This window comes from Canis lupus, chromosome 18 (assembly GCF_003254725.2).
Source record: "Canis lupus dingo isolate Sandy chromosome 18, ASM325472v2, whole genome shotgun sequence".
Lineage (NCBI taxonomy): Eukaryota > Metazoa > Chordata > Mammalia > Carnivora > Canidae > Canis > Canis lupus.
Window position 1 is genome coordinate 45,013,225 of NC_064260.1, and position 22,433 is coordinate 45,035,657.

Sequence of the window (22,433 nt, forward strand, 5' to 3'; positions counted from 1 at the left end):
GGTTTAGCGCCACCTTCAGCCCAGGGCCTGATCCTGGAAACCTGGGATCAAGTCCCACGTCAGGCTCCTGCTTCCCCTCTGCCTCTCTCTGCCTCTCTCTCTCTCTCTCTCTGTCTCTCATGAATAAATAAAATCTTAAAAAAAAAAAAAAAAACACAACACTGAGGCTAAAATTAGTAAGTCAGGAAATGATAGATGTTGGTGAGGATGCAGAGAAAGGAGAAGCCTCTTACACTGTTGGTAGGAAAGTAAGCTGGTGCAGCCACTCTGGAAAACAATATGGAAGTTTCTCAAAACGTTGAAAAAAGAGCTACCCTACGACCCAGCAATTGCACTACTGGGTATTTACCCCAAGGTACAAATGTAGTGATCCAAAGGGGCACCTGCACCCGTGTTTATCGCAGCGATGTCCATTAATAGCCAAACTATGGAAAGAGCTAAGATGTCCATTGACAGATAAATGAATAAACAAGATGTGGTGTGTATACACACACACACACACACACACACACACAATGGAATATTACTCAGCCATCAAAAAAATGAAATCTTGCCATTTGCAATGACGTGGATAGACCTTGAGGGTATTATGCTAAACGAAATAAGTCAATCAGGGAATGACAATTACCATATGATTTCACTCATACGCAGAATTTAAGAAACAAAACAGAGGAGCATAGGGGAAGGGAGAGAGAAATAAAACAAAATGAAATCAGAGAGGGAGACAAACCATAAGAGACTCTTAACTCTAAGAAACAAACTGAGGGTTGCTGGAGGGGAAGTGGATGGGGGGATGGAGTAAGTGGGTAATGGGCATTAAGGAGGGCATGTGATGTGATGAGCACTGGGTATTATATGCAACTGATGAATCACTAAACTCTACCTCTGAAACTAATAATACACTATATGTTAGTTAACTGAACTTAAATTTTAAAAAGTAGTAAAGAAAAATTTTTTAAATCAGCATTGAACTATATCCTTTTCTCCAGTCTATGATCCTCTGTAAGAATTATTTTGTATTTTCATCTTGATGAAGATCAAAAAAAAACGTGTATGGTCATAGTTTTGCTCATATTTAATGATAAATACTGCTAAGAGTTTTTCAATGTCCAAGTGTTTATGTAGTGGGCTAATGAGAAGAGAGGAAGACTTAAAATGTAAATCATGTAAAACAAGCAAAATGAAATGCTAATTGCAGAACCTAAGTGATGGGTATACAAATATTCACTGTACTGCCAAATTTTTAAATCATTGCTGTCTGGCTTTAAGAGTTTCATAAAAAAATGTCGGGAAAAATATAAATCATGCATCTGCACCAGATAAAGATAAATGATGTCACAATAGGCTAAAGGGAAGCTTCCTAGTCATTCAAACAGGAAAAAGTGGTAAAGAGAAGTACATCATCACCCCCACAGGTAAACAGCATAGGCATGCCAAACCCCCAAAACCATAATTAACTCTACACTCACCTCAAAAGACACAATTTGGTTTTAAAGAAAAAGCCTCAGCTATCAAATTGTTAACGTGAACATTATTAGTTTTGTAGATTTGTTTGCATTTAATTTGTAAATCTTTTTTAATTTTGAAGTCATATAAGCACAAAGAGTTTAAATTGTTTTTCATTTGTACTTATTCAAGTTGTATTACTAAAAAAGTAATTAAAATGCAAGGGAGGGATCCCTGGGTGGCGCAGCGGTTTGGCGCCTGCCTTTGGCCCAGGGCGCGATCCTGGAGACCCGGGATCGAATCCCACATCAGGCTCCCAGTGCATGGAGCCTGCTTCTCCCTCTGTCTGTGTCTCTGCCTCTCTCTCTCTCTCTCTGTGACTATCATAAATAAATAAATAAAATAAAATAAAATAAATAAATAAATAAATAAAATAAAATAAAATGCAAGGGACCTTGAATAGACTAAAAACCAAAAACAAAACCTTAAAAAAGAACAAAGTTCTCACACTTACCAATTTCCAAACTTACTACAAAGCTACAGTAATCAAGACAGTATGGTACTGGCATAAGGATAAACATATAGACCAATGGAACAGAATAAGGAGTCCAGAAATAAGCCAATCTATCTCTGATCAACTGATTTTCAACAAAAATGCCACGATCATTCAATGGGAAAGAACAGTCTTTTTAACAAACTTTTTTTTTAAAGATTTATTTATTCATTTATGATAGACACAGAGAGAGAGAGAGGCAGAGACACAGGAGGAGGGAGAAGCAGGCTCCATGGAGGGAGCCCAACGTGGGACTCGATCCCGGGACTCCAGGATCGCGCCCCAGCCCAAAGGCAGGCACTAAACCGCTGAGCCACCCAGGGATCCCCATTAACAAATGTTGTTAAGACAACTGGATATCCACCAGTAAAAGAATGAAGTTATAGATCCCTACATCACACCACATATAAAAATTAACTAAAATATGGCCTCTGGGTGGCTCAAGTCAGTCAAGTGTCTGACTCTTGATTTCAGCTCAGGTCATGATCTCATGGGTCGTGGCATGGAGTCCCACATGGGCTCTCTGCTCAGCAGGGAGTCTGCTTGAAGATCCTCTCACCTTCTCCCCCTCCCCCAACTCCTGCTCATGCTCTCTTTTTCTAAAATAAATAAACCTTTAAAAAATTTTAACTCAGGGCAACCCAGGTGGCTCAGCAGTTTAGTGCCACCTTTGGCCCAGGGTGTGGTCCTAGGGACCTGGGATCAAGTGCCACGTCAGGCTCCCTGTGTGGAGCCTGCTTCTCCCTCTGCCAGTGTCTCTGTCTCTCTCTCTCTCTCTCCCTCTCTCTGTCTCTCATGAATAAATAAATAAAATCTTTAAAAGAAAAAAAATTTTAACTCAAAATAGATTAAAAAAAAATTTAAGGGCTAAAATGATAAAATTCGGGCAGCCCCGGTGGCGCAGCGGTTTAGCACCGCCTACAGCCCAGGGCGTGATCTTGGAGACCCGGGATCGAGTCCCACGTCAGGCTCCTTGCATGGAGCCTGCTTCTCCCTCTGCCTGTGTCTTTGCCTCTCTCTCTAGCTATGTCTCTATGAATAAATAAATAAAATCTTTTTAAAAAATAAAAATAAAAAAAATAAAATGATAAAATTCTTAGAAGAAACCACAGGTTTAAATTTTGTGATCTTAGTCAAGGATTTCTTATGCATGACACCAGAAGTATAAGCAATCAAAAGAAAAACAGATAAATCAGACCATCAAAATAAGACACTTTTGTGCATTAAAGGACACCATCAAGATAATGAAAAGACAACTTATAGAATGGGAGAAAATACTTGCAAATCATATATCTGATAAGTATCTAGTAACTAAAATATATAAAGAATTCTTACAATTCAACAAAAACCCAATATAAAAAAAATGGGTAGATGACAAATAGCCAAAGCAATCCTCAAAAAGAAAAACAAACATCATGATTCTGGATTTCAAGCTATATTACAAAGCTGTAGTCATCAAGACAAAAAAATTAAAAAGTCTAGTCAAGAAACAGGAAGACAGGAACAGACATTTCTCTAAAGAAGATAGAAATGGGAGCACCTGGGTAGCTCAGTGGTTGAGCATCTACCTTTGGCTCAGGTCGTGATCCAGGGGTCCTAGGATCAAGTCCCACATCAGACTCCCCACAGGGAGCCTGCTTCTCCCTCTGCCTATGTCTCTGCTTCTCTCTCTGTGTCTCTCATGAATAAATAAATAAAATCTTAAAAAAAAAAAAGAGGAAGATAGAAATGGGTAACGCTCTCCCTCTAAGTAAATAAATCCTTAAAAAATAAAAAATAAATAAACCCACTGGAGTATACACTTTAAAAGAATGAATTTTACGGTAAATGAATTATATCTCAATAAAAAAATTTTAAAATAACAAAATAAAAAGTCAACTCTAACAGAAAATCCAGAAAGTTGATTTAGGCAATAAGTTCATGAACTATTTATTCACTCTTTGTACTTGCCTAACGGTAGAAAAATGTTTCAATCTCACCTTATCTAAATAACAAAATTTGCTATGTCTAAGTAAGTTAGACAATTTGGTCACCAGGCTACACAATACAACACACATACACAGCAGAGAAATTTCTTCACTTCGGAAAAGTTCTTATTTCTCAAAGAATCCATAAGGGCTTCTAAGCGGAAGTTTGGGATGCTTTGCAAACTATTTCCTTAAGACTCATTTCCGGGGGCACCAGGGTGGCTTAGTGGTTGAGCATCTGCCTTTGGCTCAGGTCGTGATCCCAAGGGTCCCAGGATCGAGTCCCACATCAGACTCCCCCAGGGAGCCTGCTTCTCCCTTTACCTATGTCTCTGCCTCTCTGCATCTCTCATGAATAAATAAGTAAAATCTTTAGAAAAAAAAAAAAAAAGATTCACTTCTGAGACCAAATGCTATGTGTGAGTTTTTAAATCACACCCTGTATGACATTTCTAGTGTGGCAATATACAAATCAGTCAAGTTCATAGGTGAGCACATGGCACACAAGAATACTATCATTATCATCATGTTTGTTTAAAGCTTATTGAGATTCTGGGCAGCCTGGGTGGCTCAGCGGTTTAGCGCCTGCCTTCAGCCCAGGGCATGATCCTGGAGACCCGGGATCAAGTCCCATGTCAGGCTCCCTGTGTGGAACTTGCTTCTCCCTCTACCTATGTCTCTCTCTCTCTCTTTCTCTCTCTCATGGATAAATAAATAGAGTCTTAAAAAAAGAAAAAGAAATATAGAAAAGCTTATTGAGATTCTTACCATGAATTAGCCCAATTTTAAACAGACCACATCAAAAAATCCTAGACAAAATGCCCTGCTCATCCATGGTCTTTTCATGTATTCATTCACAAGCCAACAATATGAACCAATAGTGTGACAGGCACAGCGAACATGGCAGTCAAAAAACAGACCGGGTATCAGCCTCACTGCACTTGCAAAATCCAAAATCCCAAGCAGATAGGCTGTAAGCAAGTCATTTCAATATGGCCTAGTGACTGGTACACAAGGAGAAGTGGAGGCTGCTATGGGGGCATAAACCAGAAGAACCATTCCAGGGGCTAGGAAGGTGCCGCTAGAGTAAGCAGTACTCGAGTTAAAACCTAAAAGACAGCAGGTCATAAGTCTGATGAAGATCACAAAGAAGACCTCCAGATAGTGGAGAGTATTTGCAGCCCAAAAAAATGAAAAGCGCAATGCTCATTCTAGGATAAAGGTGGAGGGAGAGGTAGAGATGGAGAGTGGTCCTGTGCCAGAGGGTCTTGAAAGACATTTTAAGAGGTTTGGGCTTTACCCAAAGGGAAATGGGAAATGAACAGCAATCGGGTTGTGAGGACAGCAAGATGAGAAGCAAGGAAACCAAACAAGAGGCCATTTCCATGATCCAAGGGAGAGATGACAGTCACCTGGGGTGGGATGGGGGCAGAGGAGATGGAGAAGTTGGCAGATCTAAGAAATATTTAGGAGGGGCAATCAATAGGACTTACTCTTCTGGTATAGGAAGGAAGGGAGAGAAAACAGTGAGGGACACCACAGAAATTCAGGATTTGGAAAGCTGGACAGACAGCACTGTGCACTCACTGAGCCAGAGAAAACTGAAGGATAAAGGCCTGGCGCAAGGTGGGGAAGGTGGCGGACTCCAAGCCCCTGGCCTGTAACTGAGGCTTCGGTGCCGTGGAACCCAGCAGGCGGAAACTCGCTGGCAGCTCACAGCACCCCTGGCTGCACTGAATGCCCCTTACCCCGGTCCTTTCTCCGGAAGGTCCACTTCAGCTGACAGCGGGCTGTAGACCGGAATGCTGACGTCATAGCCTTGTCGGTAAGTCCACGTAGAGAAGCCACCACCAGCCAACAGAGCCCTGAAAGTACAGGATTTTGTCAAAGAATGAGAAAGGTCTTCATTCTGATAAGCTCTGTGGGAAGAGATAGGAGTAACCGCGTCAGTAATAATATTAACAAAGACCTGTATTCTGAGTCACTTTTCTCTAAAAACACCGTGCTCAACGTTTTACATTCACATATCCTGGACATCAGCTGCATTTGATCCCTGAGTTAACAGCCTTCTTCTGGGGTCCAAAGTAGTCTTTTCTTCTTTCTCATTTTTAAAACACACCACAGCCCAGGGGACACCCTATGAAAAGTTCCTTTGCTACCTTACTCAAATCCCATTCACCCCTCTCCAAAGCCATACCCCACTCCTCAAGACGCACAACAGCAGGAACAGACAACAGGTCTGCATGTGAAAACTGGTTACAGTAGTCACTCACCCACCCTCTGGCCTGAACCCCAGGCGACAATGGGCACAGAAAGCAGCGGCGACGGCTAAGTATTTCATCCCATGCTACACACGCCCCAGCCTCTCTGCAATTCCTGCCCCAGGCAGGTCTTTTCAGTGTTGTCCAAGAGCTGCATGTGAATCGTGTGGTCTCCACCAGCTCTCACCTCCATTCCAGCTACTCGCTCCCCGTACAGGAAGCAAGAATCCAGGACTGGACCTGTAGTGCGTCCCATGCAGTCTGAATGCACTAACTTTTATTCTCCTTAATTAGAAGCTAGGAACATACTGTTTTAATTGAATCCAGCAAGTAGTACAGTGACACTTCATCAGAGAAAGGAAGCAGGTGCATATCACACCAACTTTTACTGTTATTCTGTCCCTGGGGCCTCAAACCCATCAAAATCACTTACTGGGGCAGAGTTTTGCCAGTTCCACGTACCGCACACTCTGAGCCAAAATGTCTGAACTGAGAAACCACATTTTTTGCAATATTGATTGCTACCAATCCTCTCCCTGCCCTGATGACAACCTACATTCCCGTCTAACATGACCAGTTTAAGTTCAAAGATTTTCCAACCACCCCTGGAAATCCCAATCTGTTTATTTAAGCTTTATGAAACCAAGAATTGGTTAGTGAGGTAATGTGCAGGCTAAAAACCTCTCCAGCTGCCAGTCTACTCTGTAAAACTTACTATCCTCAGTACCAACATACGGTCCTATTTTTCCTAACATTCAGCAGTGAATCCACCCAACATGAATTTGGACCAGTTCCATGACAGCAAGCAGACTGTATGGAACCCCATGACCTCTGTGCCGAGAAACAAACATGGATCCAATATACAGGGACCAAGCAGTCCAGGTAAGCCAGGGTAGTGGGTGATTAGGTAATTACAGCCACAGCCCCAGAGGAGAGGGGAAGGCGCATGTGACAAGAAAGGAAGCAGGTGTGTATCACACCAACTTTTACTGTTACTCTGTCCCTGGGGCCCCACTGGTACTCTGTTCCAGAGTAGGGTGGGGGTTATATACTGGTAGGAGGAAAGCACACAATCTGAAATACTTCTCATGTCACCGATCATCCACATGAGATCTCCACTTGGAACTTCGGCAAGACCCAGGACTGCAATTAGCCAAACAGACCTCACACCAGCCCTCCTACTGATAAGATTTTCTCTTCAAGTCCCCGTATCATCATCTGCCAAGGACTCTATAACATTATAATAGAGACAAGAGCGTAAGCTTCCCTTACTTTAGAGAACACATGTTTTGCATTGAGTGAAAAGTGCATTTCTGAAATGCACATTGTTTTCCTATTCTGTATCCCAAAATCAGAGATCAGGTCCAAAGCTGCAAGAGATTGAACAGAAAACTTGTAGCTAAAAAAGCATTAATCTGATAATCAGACTTATGCCAGGCCAAATGTTATGCCACTCAAAGTGTCCTCCAGCACTTTAAGCATGTTGCAAGCCTTCCTGGCACTAGTACATCTCCTCTGTCAAGGAGCCCTCCATGTGGCCTCACACACTCCATTGTCCCTGCTCTGGGCTATCCTCAGATGTTCTCCTAGTTTTCCTCCTGAGTGTCCACAAGGCCTAAACACAGTTCGTCTGCAAGCTCATCTTTTGCTTTTCATTTGAACCATGCAGGTAATCAGGCCTGCAAACTCCTCAAATATAAAGCTTCATATTTTGCAAAAAAAAATTTGTTAAACCTGACCAATTCTATATGTCATCCTTATTTGTTTACTGAATCAAACTATAAAAAAAAATATGTATGAGACAGGTAAATCTAAACAATGGCTAGCTATTTGTGGATATTAGATTCCTATTAATTTTTAAGGTGTGAAAATAGTTGTACTATAGTTATATTTTTAAAAATCCTTTATCATGGAGAGATTCAAATGGAAATATTTACAGATGTAATGATGTAACACCTGGGATTTGCTGCTAAATAACCTGGTGGGGAAGTGAGAAGGAGTACAAATGAATGGAGACCAGCCTTGAGTTGGTAATTACCAAAGCTGGACAGGGGGGTATGGGTTCACCACTCTAGTCTCTTCTTTTATACAGGTTTGAAATTTTCCATAACAAGTTAAACAAAACCCACACAAAGTTGAAATCTGTGAAAAATATGTGCAAAAAAAAAAATAAAAATCTAGCATTATAATAATATTACAGAATATATATGAGAAAATAAGATTGGTAAAGTAAGGCATTGAAGAGGTATAATTTGCTCCCACTTAAATTTCACACATCTGCAAGTATATATATATATGTGTGTGTGTATACACACATATATATATACACCTTTGTGTATAAATCCATAGGAAGAAAGCTAGAAAAATACATAGTATTAAAGGAGAGTGATTAGCTTTCAGTAAGAGAGTGAAAATAGAGGAGGATTTGAAAACATATGTTCACATTTTACTCTTTATAAGCTTACACATTGTTGCAATCTTGTTTAAAGAAAGTACACGTGTATCACGTGTAGGGTTTTTAAATAGTGAAAGAGAAATAAAAACAGATTTAAGTAGCACAAAAGATATATATGCTGAGCAGACATTTCCTTCTGTCCTGGTCTCTGCATTTCCCCAAGTAAAATCATTCTCAAGTAATCACATCTATGACCTTAGACTTCAAGAAACCCTTGAAGTAATCTAATCTGGCCTGCCTGCCTGCTTTCTAATTTCCAAATACTCCAATATCCAACCCCTGCTAAAACCATTCTGTCCTCACGGTTCTTGCCTCCTCTGAATCCAGGAATGAGGACAAGTGATAAGAAAAACTCACAACCAGAAGACCACCTAGGTTTCAAAACAAAATTCCCCACATGCACAGATAAAGGAGGACTACACAGGGATTCATTACTTGTATTGGACTGCCTAGAATCACTTACAACAATACATACACAGGGAAAAAGATTTAACCTTCCTGATCCTTAACACCTAAGCAATAGCAAGAACTTAAACTTCTTCCGGACTACTTGACACTTCCCCGCAGAGAAATGAAATCCCATTTAACATGTGCACTTGATAAAAATAAAATCCTTCTCCCATGCAAATACATATACCAAAATGTCAGCAAAAAGTGAAATGTCCCAAACAGAAATAAGCCCTTCTCAAAATAAACCCAGAGCAGCAGGTGAAGACACTGCATTCCTAACAGCTTTTTCTTCCCTCCTCTGTTCCCTAAAGTATTTTACTTTCCCAGAGCAACCAAACCCATGAAACAGTAGCCCAGTCAGGAATGCTGGGGCGGACAGCCAAACTGAGGGCTCCCTTCTATTTTAGTGGGTTTTGTGCAGAAACTGTGTGGCCTGACTGCCCTCTATCGACCAACATGGTTTCTACACCAAAGGTGAGGACCGGTCCTCCAGGAGGTCTCTTCTAGTGATAACTGTATTTACAGATAGAAACGCAACACTGACTCTGCGTAATCTCTTTAAGGCAAAGAGGGCTTGGGTTTAATCTTCCAGGGAAAAGTAGTACCAAGCACAGATTTTCATAAATGATGGGGTCAGCCTTTAGGGAGCTGAGAACACCGCTGGCCTCAGGCTACCCTCTAACCAGTAACAATTTTAAGAGTTAAACATCAACTGTAAAAAAAAATCACTTATGGGGATCCCTGGGTGGCTCAGCAGTTTGGCGCCTGCCTTTGGCCCAGGGCGCGATCCTGGAGTCCCGGGATCAAGTCCGCGTCAGGCTCCTGGCATGGAGCCTGCTTCTCCCTCTGCCTGTGTCTCTGCCTCTCTCTCTCCCTCTCTGTGTCTATCATAAATAAATAAATCTTTAAAAAAAAATCGCTTATGAGTGAGTTCTGACATCAACTTACAACACTGCTGCACCTGGCATTTTACCTGGGACCCCTGGCTTGAGCCTCACCTTTGTGCTGTCCTCAATGCCTTGAACCCAGTACTCGGAAAGGAACCTCACGTGGCACCTCATTCCCGAGCCTTCTGGGAAGCCTCCAGACCAAGCAGTTCCGTCAATGTGGGAAAGGGCTGATAAACACAGCAAGCAGACCTAGAATCATAATCCTGTGATCCCAGCCACTCCACACCACACATGCTGTTTGGAAGGTTTCAATAGGAAGAGAAGAAGGAGAGAAGTGTGTGGGGGCAGGAGGGAAGGACCCCACTGACTGAAGCAATGGAGAGAACATGAACTGGAGTGCCCTCGTTGCTCTGACACTACAGGCTGGGGGGTCATTTGCATACCTCCCTTCCCATAGTAAACTGAGGCTCTACTTTGAGCCAATGCTCCCCAGTTCAGACAGAGCCAACACAAGCCAGCCATGAACCAGGCCTTGGAGGTGGAGGTGCTGCATTAAGAAGAGCAAAACCCAGACTGAGGGAAAAAATCCATTTTTTGAAACCCTATGCTACAATGTAAGTTCTAGTTGGTTCTCCACAACAGATTTAAGCAGTCCCATCTCACTACATCTATGTTTCAAGGAGGGCAATGCCTAGGACAATTTCTTTAACAAACAATTCTGATTACATAGTGTGTCCCACTAGGCTTAGAAATATGACTTCACATGACAGAAAAGGTCTTTCCTTAATCCTCAGAAAGCCATCACAGGGACAACCCCAAATACACTTACCTGTCTCTGGGGACATCCAGAGCTGTGTTATAATCTGGGGGACCTCCAGGCAACATGTTGAACAGCAGGTGGTTTGTACCTCGATCCCACCTATTAAGAAATTAAACATGTAGGCGAATTCATGTGTCAACTATGGGAAGACATAAAAACAAGAGTCAGTTACTGGATGACAAGTAGCAAGTATCCCCAAACCCAAAGAGGGCTACTTCTCAGGGGTGTAAAGTAAATTCCTAGAAACCGCAAGAGTTATGTCAGACGCTAGCCTGGCTCTTCTAAAGAAAACAGATGGAGGGACGCCTGGGTGGCTCAGCAGTTGAGCATCTGCCTTTGGCTCAGGGTGTGATCCCAGAGTCCCAGGATTGAGTCCCACATCGGGCTCCCTGCATGGAGCCTGCTTCTCCTCCCTCTCCCTATGTCTCTGCTTCTCTCTGTGGGTCTCTCATGAATAAATAAATAAAATCTTTTTTAAAAAAGAAAAAATGGATGTGTATTTTGAGCTTGGCCACTACAGAAGTGCCTATGATAATGACATCATTTGATTAAAGGAACAAAAAAGAAACGTAGAAGGCTGGTTAAAAATACATCATGGAACATGTGTAAAATGGAATGCTATACAACCCTTAAAATTATATAGTAAAAAGATGTGAAATTATTTGGAAATATATTCATAACATATTAAGGAAAAAGGGCAGCACAAGAGTATAGAATGTGTAATCCCATTTTTGACAAAATGTGTATGTACACGTCCATATGCAGGTACTTCATACAAAAATGTATATATACATGCACATGTTTATATTTTTTATACAAAAGCCACTGGAAAGTAACATCCTAGAGGTAGCACCATGCAACCAATCTCACGTTCTTCTTTTTGCTTACTTTTATTCCCAGACTTTTTTACAGTGAACATGTATACACATAAGTAATGAAGGGAGGGGGAATTTCAATATAAAAGGAAGGCAGTGATATGAACCATCCTTTGATTTTAAATTCTAAGATGTTGGGAGCCCACAGCAATAGCACCAACTGCTTTTCATTGGTACAGAGGCGAGGTGCTTCCAGCACTGAATTTGTGCTACAAGTTGGTCACTCCTACACATGCCGTCCCACGAAGAAAGAACAGCTGGAGGCCAGCTCAAGGGAGAACCATTCCCTCTCCATGTTCTTCCCTGTAGTTCCCCAAAGGACCTGGCCCCCGTCTGTAAACGTTCTACATACCTAGAGAGCTGGGCCAACGCTTGTGCTGTCTCCTTAATGCGAAGCGTGTTCTGGTTAAGTACGTCGATGGATGGGACAAACAGGCAGGCCCGGTTGATGTCATCAGTATAGTAGTCGCTGTCTGAGATGGCCATGAGCAGTTCGTTATATTCTCGGGAGATGGTGTTGCTGACTGGGACACCGAAGTCATCCACGTACTTTTTCAGAGAGTAGATATACACCTTGATTTTGTTCTTTGGGTTGAAGCCACAGCGGTAGACATCAAAACACGTGTGCATTCTGCAACTAAGATCGCCCCGCTCGGGGATGGGACTATCGGCTGGCAGCCTGACCACTGGCACGTCACGGACACTGCGCTTCTCTACATTCCAGTCACTGGAGGACTCAATGGAATGGGGCCAGAACTGAAACATGCCAGTGGCAATGAGGCCCAGCAGGACAATGGAGAAGAGGGTGATGTAGTAGATTCGGTGCTTGGTCTTCATTCTTGGGATAAGGGCAGGACCCCGGATGTTGTACTTGACTGACGCACACATAATGACACACACAGCCTCTTCCTCCCACTCCTAGTTCCAGGAAGAGACACAAGAAAAATGAAGTAGTTAGGGCAGCAAATGATCCCTGAAAGGACTTTGACTTTCAGCCTATTTCTTTCCCTGATGTGGTTTGAGGATATCATGAAATGGGATTTGACCCTTCTTCTAAACATATACAAGTATATATTTGTATATTAAATATAGCTACATGCTATATTTAGTATTTAATACTACACATATCAAATACAAATATTAATAAAGTATAACTGTATCCTATAAATATATATTCAATAAAAGCGTAAGTTGTAAGTGTATGGGGCATAGGAAGAGGGGCACTAACCAAGGAAGAAAAATCAAAAATAGAATAAAAATAGCTGTTTTGGTTTGTTTTGTTTTTAAACACGTGGCTAGGGACGCCTGGGTGGCTCAGTGGTTGAGCATCTGCCTTTGGCTCAGGGCGTGATCCTGGAGTTCCGGGATCGAGTCCCACATCGGGCTTCCTGCATGGAGCCTGCCTCTCCCTCTCTGTCTCTCATGAATAAATAAATAAAATATTTTTTAATTAAAAAATTTTTAAAATAAACACATGGCTAACATACAGGGCACCTGGGTGGCTCAGTCAGTTGAACATCCAATTTTTGGCTTCATCTCAGGTCATGATCTCAGGGTCATGAGATTGAGTGTCAAGGAGTCCATGTTCAGCAAGGAGTCTGCTCTGCCTCTCCCCCAACTCCCTAAATAATTTTTTTAATCTTTAAAAAAAAACACTTGCCTAACATAAACTGATGCTTCGTCTGGACAAACTGACTCTTGGTTATTCTAAAATCTATTTTCATTCACTTATTCGGTCAACCCTGTGATGAGCGAGTACCTACCATGCACAGTGCAAGAAACGAGGAAGGAAGCAGGACCCCACCTTAAGGGAGCTTTCATTTTACTAAGGGAGGTAGGACAAAACTCTAACAAGATGCAAAATGTAAAAACTGCACTAGCAAAGTGTCCATAAAGTGCCAAGGGCTGTTAGAAAAGATACTCTTTAATCTTTAAAAAAACATATACAGTGATGTTTTATAATGAAGGTGACAGTTGACATATTCAGATGGAACGAAGCAATGAAGAAAAGCCTAGGGAGGAGATCCCTGGGTGACTCAGTGGTTTGGCTCCTGCCTTCAGCCTAGGGCATGATCCTGGGGTCCTGGGATCGAGTCCCACGTTGGGCTCCCTGCAGGGAGCCTGCTTCTCCCTCTGCCTGTGTCTCTGCCTCTCTCTATGTCTCTCATGAATAAATAAATAAAATTCTTAAAAAAGAAAAGAAAAGCCTAAGGAGATAGGGAAGGAGGGAAAGAAGGAGCAACGTGCTAGGTCAATTTCCAAAGACTGATGTCAACAATTCTTCACATCTTTTTTTTTTTTTTAAGATTTTATTTATTTATTCATTCATGAGAGACAGAGAGAGAGAGAGAGAGAGAGAGGCAGAGACACAGGCAGAGGGAGAAGCAGGCTCCATGCAGGGAGCCCGACGTGGGACTCGATCCCAGGTCTCCAGGATCACGTCCTGGGCCAAAGGCAGGTCCCAAACCGCTGAGCCACCCGGGCTGCCCAATTCTTCACATCTTTGATGTGCATGCCACTTTTCTAATCAAAAGGTAGAATCTCGGGATCCCTGGGTGGTGCAGAGGTTTAGCGTCTGTCTTTGGCCCAGGGCGCGATCCTGGAGACCCGGGATCGAGTCCCACGTCGGGCTCCCGGTGCATGGAGCCTGCTTCTCCCTCTGCCTGTGTCTCTGCCTCTCTCTCTCTCTCCCTCTCTCTCTCTGTGACTATCATAAATAAATAAATAATAAAAATTAAAAAAAAAAAAAAAGGTAGAATCTGGGCAGCTCTGGTGGCTCAGCGGTTTAGCGCTGCCTTCAGCCCAGGGCATGATCCTGGAGACCCGGGATCAAGTCCCACATCAGGCTCTCTGCGTGGAGCCTGCTTCTTCCTCTGCCTCTGCCTCTGTCTCCTCTCTCTGTGTGTGTCTCTCATGAATAAATAAATAAATAATCTTAAAAAAAAAAAAAAAGGTAGAATCTATTTCTCTTCCCCCTGAATCTGGGCTCGCCTTGTGACTTGCTCTGACCAAGAGAATATGACAGGAGTGACATTCTCAGGCTTTTGAGCTTAGACCTTGAGAGACCCTGCATCTGCTCCTTTTGTCCTCTGGGAACCCAGCTGTCATATCATGAGGACACCAAGCTCCCAGCTGAAGGTAACCTCGGGGAGACCCCAATGGAAACTGTATACAACAGACAGGAACCATGCCCAGCAAGTTCCGCTGCACACCCCTAGCAAATACATAGTGGTTATTGTTGTTTAAGCCACTAAATTGTGGGTTGGTTTGTTATACGGCAATACATGAATGAAACAGCCAATAAGCATCCCTGGCTGATATAAAGAAAATTCTTAGTCCTCCACTGAAAATACACTTTCCCTATAGATCACAACTTAAGATCCTTACCAAACACAAATCTGCCCCATCTGATGTCTAGACACCGTGTGGGGAGGGAAGAGCCATGGGACTGTGTCACATGTCACAGACTCACCATGTCACTGCGATAAGCTGCTTCCACATGCCATATGTCAGAGTCCCAGCCTACAAAATGGTCTCATTCTACTCACTGGTTTTTCAGAAAAGCTATTCATAAAAAAGGAAATAACTGAAATGTTCATAAACCATCTTAAAGGTTAGCAACCATTTTTACTTCGGCTAAACGAAGCTCTCCCCAGTCACTGCCCACGTGGCAAAACTGCATCCTGCCTAGCTGGCAGGGTACGCCAAGCCTTGATTATTGCCTTCATTACCAGTTCTTGGGCAAAATGTAAATAAACAATCACCAAAAATTTCAACTCCTATCTCTTGAGACTATGAGGTGGAACATAAGAAATTTGTCACAGATTAATGCATGAAAGCACATACATTTGAAGCTTAAAAACTATCATCTTTGGGGAATATACATCAACCATTCATATACGCTCATTGATGCCAGGACAGAAGTATAGGCCTGAGAGTGATTTCACTTTCTCTGTCATTCTAACAACCAGCTTGCCCCTGCTCCCTACTCCCTCCAGGCCCCTTCACAGCTTTGCCACTCTCTAGGTCTCTGGGAGCTAGGAGATAGGAAGTCTCAGGACAAATGCATGCAAGGAGCTGCACATTCCACTTCCCCACAGGCTCTCAAGGTATATTTATACCTTGAATCAGTGCTTCTCTAACACCCAAAGGGTCGGAATCTCGGGGGCAGCTTGTTGAAACAGAGTCCTTGGCCCCAGTGCTGGGGGTGTGTACCAGGAGATCTAAAATCAGGTCACAGAGCAGCTCCCGTGGCTCAGCAGTTTAACGCTGCCTTCTGCCCGGGGTGTGACCCTGGAGACCCAGGATCGAGTCCCATGTCCGGCTCCCTGCATGGAGCCTGCTTCTCCCTCTGCCTGTGTCTCTGCCTCTCTCTCTCTCTCTCTATGTCTCTCATGAATAAATAAATAAAATATTTAAAAATAAATGAAATGGATTTTTTTTATAAACAACAGATTTTATTTTTTTATTTTTATTTTTTAAGATTTTATTTATTTATTTAGGCGGTGCTAAACTGGAGCCACCCGAGCTGCCCAAGAAATCCATTTCAAATCTCCACCTCCCTATACCTCTGATCCTTTCCTCAACACTCTAACAAGACAGTTCTGGCATCTCCACCTCATTTACCACAGGCCAGGCCCTACGGCACTACTGACATCTCGAGCCAGATCATCCTTTTCTGTGGGGAGGCAGAAACAACCCCCAGTTTTGACAACCAAAAATACATCCAGACACTGCCAAACATCCCTGGGGAGGCAAAATCACCCCTACCTGAGAACCAGCGGTACAGATTGTTGTCATGTCCAAGTTTGAAGGCACCTGTCCAGCAGCCTATTAGGACTGGCTCCAGTTGCTCTTGCAAGATTATTAAATCCCGAATCCCGAGAAGATGCTCCCCAAGCAACTCTACGGTCCCCCACCACTCCACTCTTCAGCTGACACCCTCAAGATTCACTCCCACACGTGTGCCCCCAGCTCCTGCTGCTTCCCATGAGCCATATCCTGCAACTCTTTTAGTACAAAAGCTACCTGCCCAGCAGCAGCGACTATACTTCCGCACAACACTGGGATCCTGAGGGGAGGAGGCAGATCTTGAGGAAGATAAGGACCATCCTGCAAGGCAAGAGCCTTCAGTGAGGTCTTTGCAGAATGTCCGGACAAAGAGAGGTGGATACTTCTGCTGGCCGAGAGGATCCAAGGAAATCTGGGAGTTCAGAGTTCTCAATGCTTCCACCAAATATCTCCATCTCAGGTCTCCCCGCTGACTTTAGCAGAGGCAACCTGCCAAGGCTGTGCATGGGGCCTCCTCTGCAGCTCTACCATAATGACCATAATTCTGGACCTGATTTTCAACAGTCTGCCATCTGGCTGCAGGAGATATGACCACAGAGCTTTCTGTCGCTCATGGTGTGCACTGGGTTGGTAACTGGCTGATCCGAGTCTGACCTTACCTCAAGGCTTGAAGGAAGATGCCAAGAGACAGCCAAGTCCATGAGCCTTATCGTTATTGTCATTGCCCATATACTGCTCACGTACTAGATAGAGCTACTGTACTAGCCAATGCTTTCCTTCTACCTGAATCCCATCCCACCCACCATGGGCAAGAGTTGTACCACTGTGATGCTAGAGAGTACCAGGGGTTGTCAACAGCAGCACAGGGGTCCTTGTTGCCATGAGGGTGAGAGATTCCAGCTTTACAATACTATTCTCAGGGTCGGCTTTCTAGAGCCACTTCTAGCACCAACTGTCTTAGTTCATGTTCTGCCAAACTAAGAAAAAACAACTTGAAAGCAGGAAGCTTACAGAAGATAAGTCCAGAACGCCAGAGTGAGGGACACAGGAGAGGAGTCAGGGGAGAATGGATAGCCATGAGGGTTACCATACTGAGCTGGGAATGGGGCTCAGTATGGGGCTCTGCAGAGCCATGGAGAACACATCTCAGAACTGTCTCGTTGAAGGATAGGAAGCTATGGCATTCATCTATTGAAACCCATCCCCTAGTGGTCGGGGGCTATTCCCAGATGTAAACTCCCATATCTGAGATATGCCTACACAGCCTAAGCAAACTCCCACAAGTCTCTGCCAAACAGCTGAGAGAAGGCAGCCCCGGTGGTGCAGTGGTTTAGTGCCACAGGGTGTGATCCTGGAGACCCGGGATCAAGTCCCTCATCAGGCGTCCTGCATGGAGCCTGCTTCTCCCTCTGCCTGTATCTCTGCCTCTCTCTTTCTCTCTCTCTCTCTGTCTCTCATGAATAAATAAATCTTTTTAAAAATCTTAAAAAAAAAAAACAGCTGAGAAATATGGTGAGCCCTTGAGGTATAATTAAACTATTTTAAAATGAGGCACCTAGGTGCCTCAGTCATTTAATGTCCAAATCTTGATTTCAGCTCAGGTCATGATCTCAGAGCTATGAGATCAAGCCCCACACTGGGCTCTGCATTCAGCAGGGAGTCGGCTTGGGATTCTCTCTCCCTCTGCCCTTCCTCCCTGCTCATGTGCTTGCATTCTCTCTCCCTCTCAAGTAAGTCAGTCTTAAAAAAAAAAAAAAAAAAAGAGGGGAAAAGCCTTAAATGAAAAAGGAAAGAAAAGGATGAGAGATGGGGCAGGGGAGTTCCTTACTAAGTGGTGCTTTAGAGATAGAGAACCTTCTTGGTGAGCATCCATCTGCCTTTCACATATATCACAGCATTAGCCATGTTATATTAAGTATTTGCAAGTCTGTCTCTTCTACTGGTTCTCATTTTCTTATAATCAATTTCCACACACTGAAGCAGAGAAGGATGTATGCCCCCAAAACCATCATCCAAGAAAACAAGCCATGATCTTCCCATCCAAAGAGGACACTCACTACTACCACTACATTCGAAGCCCCTGACTCTGAGCATCTCAGAAGAGGACAGAATGAAAGGAGTCTTCTACTAATTAATGTTCCACATAATACCATAACCTGGATGAAACAAGAATTTCACAACAAAGCCCTACAAACGTTATCCTCCTTAAAACATACCAAACCTGTCCCTGCAAAACACTGGAATCATCTGGCCAGCTGTCAAGCACTGAGTCACTGGAAAAACCTTTAAGTCCACTCTACTGTCAGGATGAGATGCATTTTCTGTTCCTGGAATTATTTATTCCTAAAACGTGCCTGAAAAATCTTTCCTTGGTGCTTTATGCTACATCCAATCCAACTAGTCCAATCCTTTGAGTCACAATAATTGTTTGAAACTTTTTAGAAAAGCCCTCAGAGTTGAACTCCCAGGGCCACTGTTATACTGGAACTTAAGCCCACTGTGCCTGAAAACAAACCAAATATTAGCAAAAACAGGAATATCTGTGATTCATTGCCTTATCTGATAGTGTTCTTTATAATTAAAGTTATAATATGGCTAACCATCCCTAAAAAAATGTCTCCAATGGGAAAAAGAAAAGTATTTCTTTGTGGGAATTATACTATAATTAATACAATGTATACAATAACTAATAACTAAACTTTATTGAGGACTTACTACATGTATCTGTTTTAAACACTTTGTGTTAACTTATTTAATCTAACGGTCCCATGCGACAAGCTGTTCTTAACCTCATTTTATAGACAGAGAAAGTGCAAGGGGAAGGCTAAGTAACTTGAACGATGTCACAAAAGTAGAAAATGAGGGGGCAGCCCGGGTGGCTCAGTGGTTTAGCACCTGCCGTTGGCCCAGGGCATGATCCTGGAGACCCGGGATCGAGTCCCACTCTGGGGCTCCCTGCATGGAGCCTGCTTCTCCCTCTGCCTGTGTCTCTGCCTCTCTCTCTCTCTCTCTCTCTCTCTCTCTCTCTGTGTGTCTCTCATGAATAAATAAATAAAATCTTATTAAAAAAGAAAAAGAAAATGCGAAGGCTAGGATTTGGAGAATGGCAGCCTGACTCTGGAGCCAGAGCTGTTAACGTCCATGTCTCCCCTCATTACCCATAAAAGCCTAGATCTACCTTTTTTCACTCCTCAATTAGCAAAGCCAGTATAACTTGACGGACCCAAATCTATCTATTCATGCCATCACATGCAACCAAGAGGCTGAAATCAGCGGAAGTGAGGAATGCTGGAAACTGAGTCATCTATTACTGCGAATAGCCTTTGAGCTCTGAAATTTGTTTTTTTTTTTTAATTATTTATTCATGAGAGACAGAGAGAGAGAGAGAGAGAGGCGGGGGTGTGCAGAGACACAGGCAAAGGGAGAAGCAGGTTCTGTGCAGGGAGCCCGACTTGGGGCAGGCGCTAAACCGCTGAGCCGCCCGCCCGGGCTGCCCTGAGCTCTGAAATTTACAAACCAAGACCAGGTCAAGGCCTTAGAGCACTCGACGGACTTGTAAGAATTAAAACGGGCCTATTTCAAGGCCTCTTCAGACCAGTAAGCCAAGGACCCTTCTGGATGAGCGGCTCCCAGTTCAGTCGCACCAAGCACCGAATCATCTGGGCCTCGAAACTGTAGGCAGAGCTGGTTCTCCCGAGGCTCCAGCCGATGCCCCGGGCCCGGGCACCCCGGGCCGCCTCCCCACGCAGTCCTCGGTCCGCGCGGGGGGCACCGCCCGGCGTCCCGCGCTGCAGGGGCTGCCCCAGGCCACCGGGAGCGCCCGTAGCCGCCGCAGCTCGCGGGGAGGGGGGCAGCTGCGGGAGAGGAAGCGAGGGGGGGAGGGGAGGGGAGGGGCTGCGCGGGGAGGGGGGAGGGGGAGGGAGGGGAGGGGGCCGGGAGGGGAGGGGGCCGGGAGGGGCGGGCTGCACGGGGAGGGGGAGGATGCGGGCTGCGCGGGGAGGGGGGACGGGGAGGGGGCGGGGCTGCGCGGGGAGGGGAGGGGGGAGGGGAGGGGGAAGGGGATGGAGGAGAGGCGGGGCTGCGCGGGGAGGGGGAGGATGCGGACTGCGCGGGGAGGGGGGAGGAGGGGCTGCGCGGGGAGGGGGGACGGGAGGGGGCGGGGCTGCGCGGGGGGGGAGGGGAGTGGCGGGGCGGGGCTGCGCGGGGAGGGGGAGGGGAGGGGCCGGGAGGGGCGGGGCTGCGCGGGAGGGGGCCGGGGCTTCGCGGGGAGGGGGAAGGGGAGTTGCGGGGGGGGGGGGCTGGCGGGGGAGGGGGAGGGGCGGGGCTGCGCGGGGATGTGTAGGGGAGGGCCGGGAGGGCGGGCTGCGCGGGAGGGGCGGGCCTGCGCGGGGAAGGGGGCGGGCTGCGCGGGGGAGGGGAGGGGGGGAGGGGAGGGGGGAGAGGGCGGGGCTGCGCGGGGAGGGGGAGGATGCGGACTGCGCGGGGAGGGGGGAGGAGGGGCTGCGCGGGAGGGGGGACGGGGAGGGGGCGGGGCTGCGCGGGGAGGGGGAGGGGAGTGGCGGGGCGGGGCTGCAGCGGGGAGGGGGGAGGGAGGGGCCGGGAGGGGCGGGGCTGCGCGGGGAGGGGCGGGGCTGCGCGGGGAGGGGGCGGGCTGCGCGGGAGGGGAGGGGGGAGGGGAGGGGGAGAGGCGGGGCTGCGCGGGGAGGGGGAGGATGCGGACTGCGCGGGGAGGGGGGAGGAGGGGCTGCGCGGGGAGGGGGGACGGGGAGGGGGCGGGGCTGCGCGGGGAGGGGGAGGGGGAGGGGAGTGGCGGGGCGGGGCTGCGCGGGGCCGCGCGGGGCCCGGCACAGGTGGGCAGCGCGGCGCGCGGCGGGCCGGGGAGCGGGCCGGGGGCCGGGCCGGGGGCCGGGCCGGGCGCAGCTGCAGGGCCCCGCGGCGGGAGACGTCGCGAGCCGCCCCGGCTGGGTGGGGTGACCCGTCGCCGCCCTCCGGCCTCCGCGCGGCGCTTACCTCGGCCACGCTCGCCTCCCGCTCGGTCACCGGGGCATGTCGCGGAGCGCGGGCCACGGCCGCCCGGGAGGGGTCGCGCCGAGCCGCCGGCCGCCACCGCCGGCGCCGGGTCCGCGCGAGCGCTCGGGGAGAGCGGCGCCAGCGACCGGGCGGGGCGACGTGACACCGGGCGCCCTGCGCCTGCGGGAGCGGCCGGGCCCGCGCCCCCTGCTGGACAGGAGGAGTCAGGGCTCCGCTTGCGGCTTCTCCCCGCTGGAGCTCCGCCCCGAAACTCTTGCGCAAAAAGAAAAAAAAAGCTCCGAGGGAGCATTGCTCTGCACTCGAAATCCACAAATCCACATGCCCGCAAGATGATAGGAAATTCAGTGCACAACGGCAGCCTCGTTATAATTAAAGAAACTGCAAAAATTAAAAAAAAAAAAAGGGATCCCTGGGTGGCGCAGCGGTTTGGCGCCTGCCTTTGGCCCAGGGCGCGATCCTGGAGACCCGGGATCGAATCCCACGTCGGGCTCCCGGTGCATGGAGCCTGCTTCTCCCTCTGCCTGTGTCTCTGCCTCTCTCTCTCTCTCTGTGACTATCATAAATAAATAAAAATTAAAAAAAAAAAAAAAGAAAGAAACTGCAGGCCCGAACGGCGGGGCACCATGCCGCGCTTACAAAACCGACACAGATGTAAACGCTTTATCACAACGAGTGCTGCGGGGCCTGCAGCGTTCCTCCAGAGCAGTTCGGCTGTATCCCTCGCAGGTGAAATCCCCGCCACCTTCCCGACCCGTCCCTCTGCATGGAGCTTACCCTATGGCTAGTCTCAACAACGCCTACCAAAAATACCCATCACAGCAGCGTTCCAAACAATAGCTGAAAACTGGAAACAAAATCAACGACGGGAAGTTTTATAACAATCCAAATAAATTG

The 22,433-nt window shown here is 46.3% G+C and overlaps 1 protein-coding gene across 2 annotated transcripts in view; it reads right to left on the reverse strand.

Annotated features, from left to right (window-relative positions):
- The window catches only part of EXT2 (exostosin glycosyltransferase 2), a 156,639-nt gene extending 134,945 nt beyond the window's left edge, over positions 1-21,694 (reverse strand). The window contains exons 1-4 of one of the 2 annotated variants that reach the window (XM_049096248.1): positions 21,519-21,694; positions 12,070-12,635; positions 10,852-10,941; positions 5,715-5,831 (exon numbers count right to left, since the gene is read on the reverse strand). In XM_049096248.1, coding sequence (XP_048952205.1) covers positions 5,715-5,831; positions 10,852-10,941; positions 12,070-12,605 — 743 coding nt within the window. In that variant the 5' untranslated portion in view covers positions 12,606-12,635; positions 21,519-21,694. The remainder of the gene's footprint in view (positions 1-5,714; positions 5,832-10,851; positions 10,942-12,069; positions 12,636-21,518) is intronic. The other variant, XM_025451939.3, reaches the window with a different exon arrangement.
- Positions 21,695-22,433: the final 739 nt, after the last annotated feature.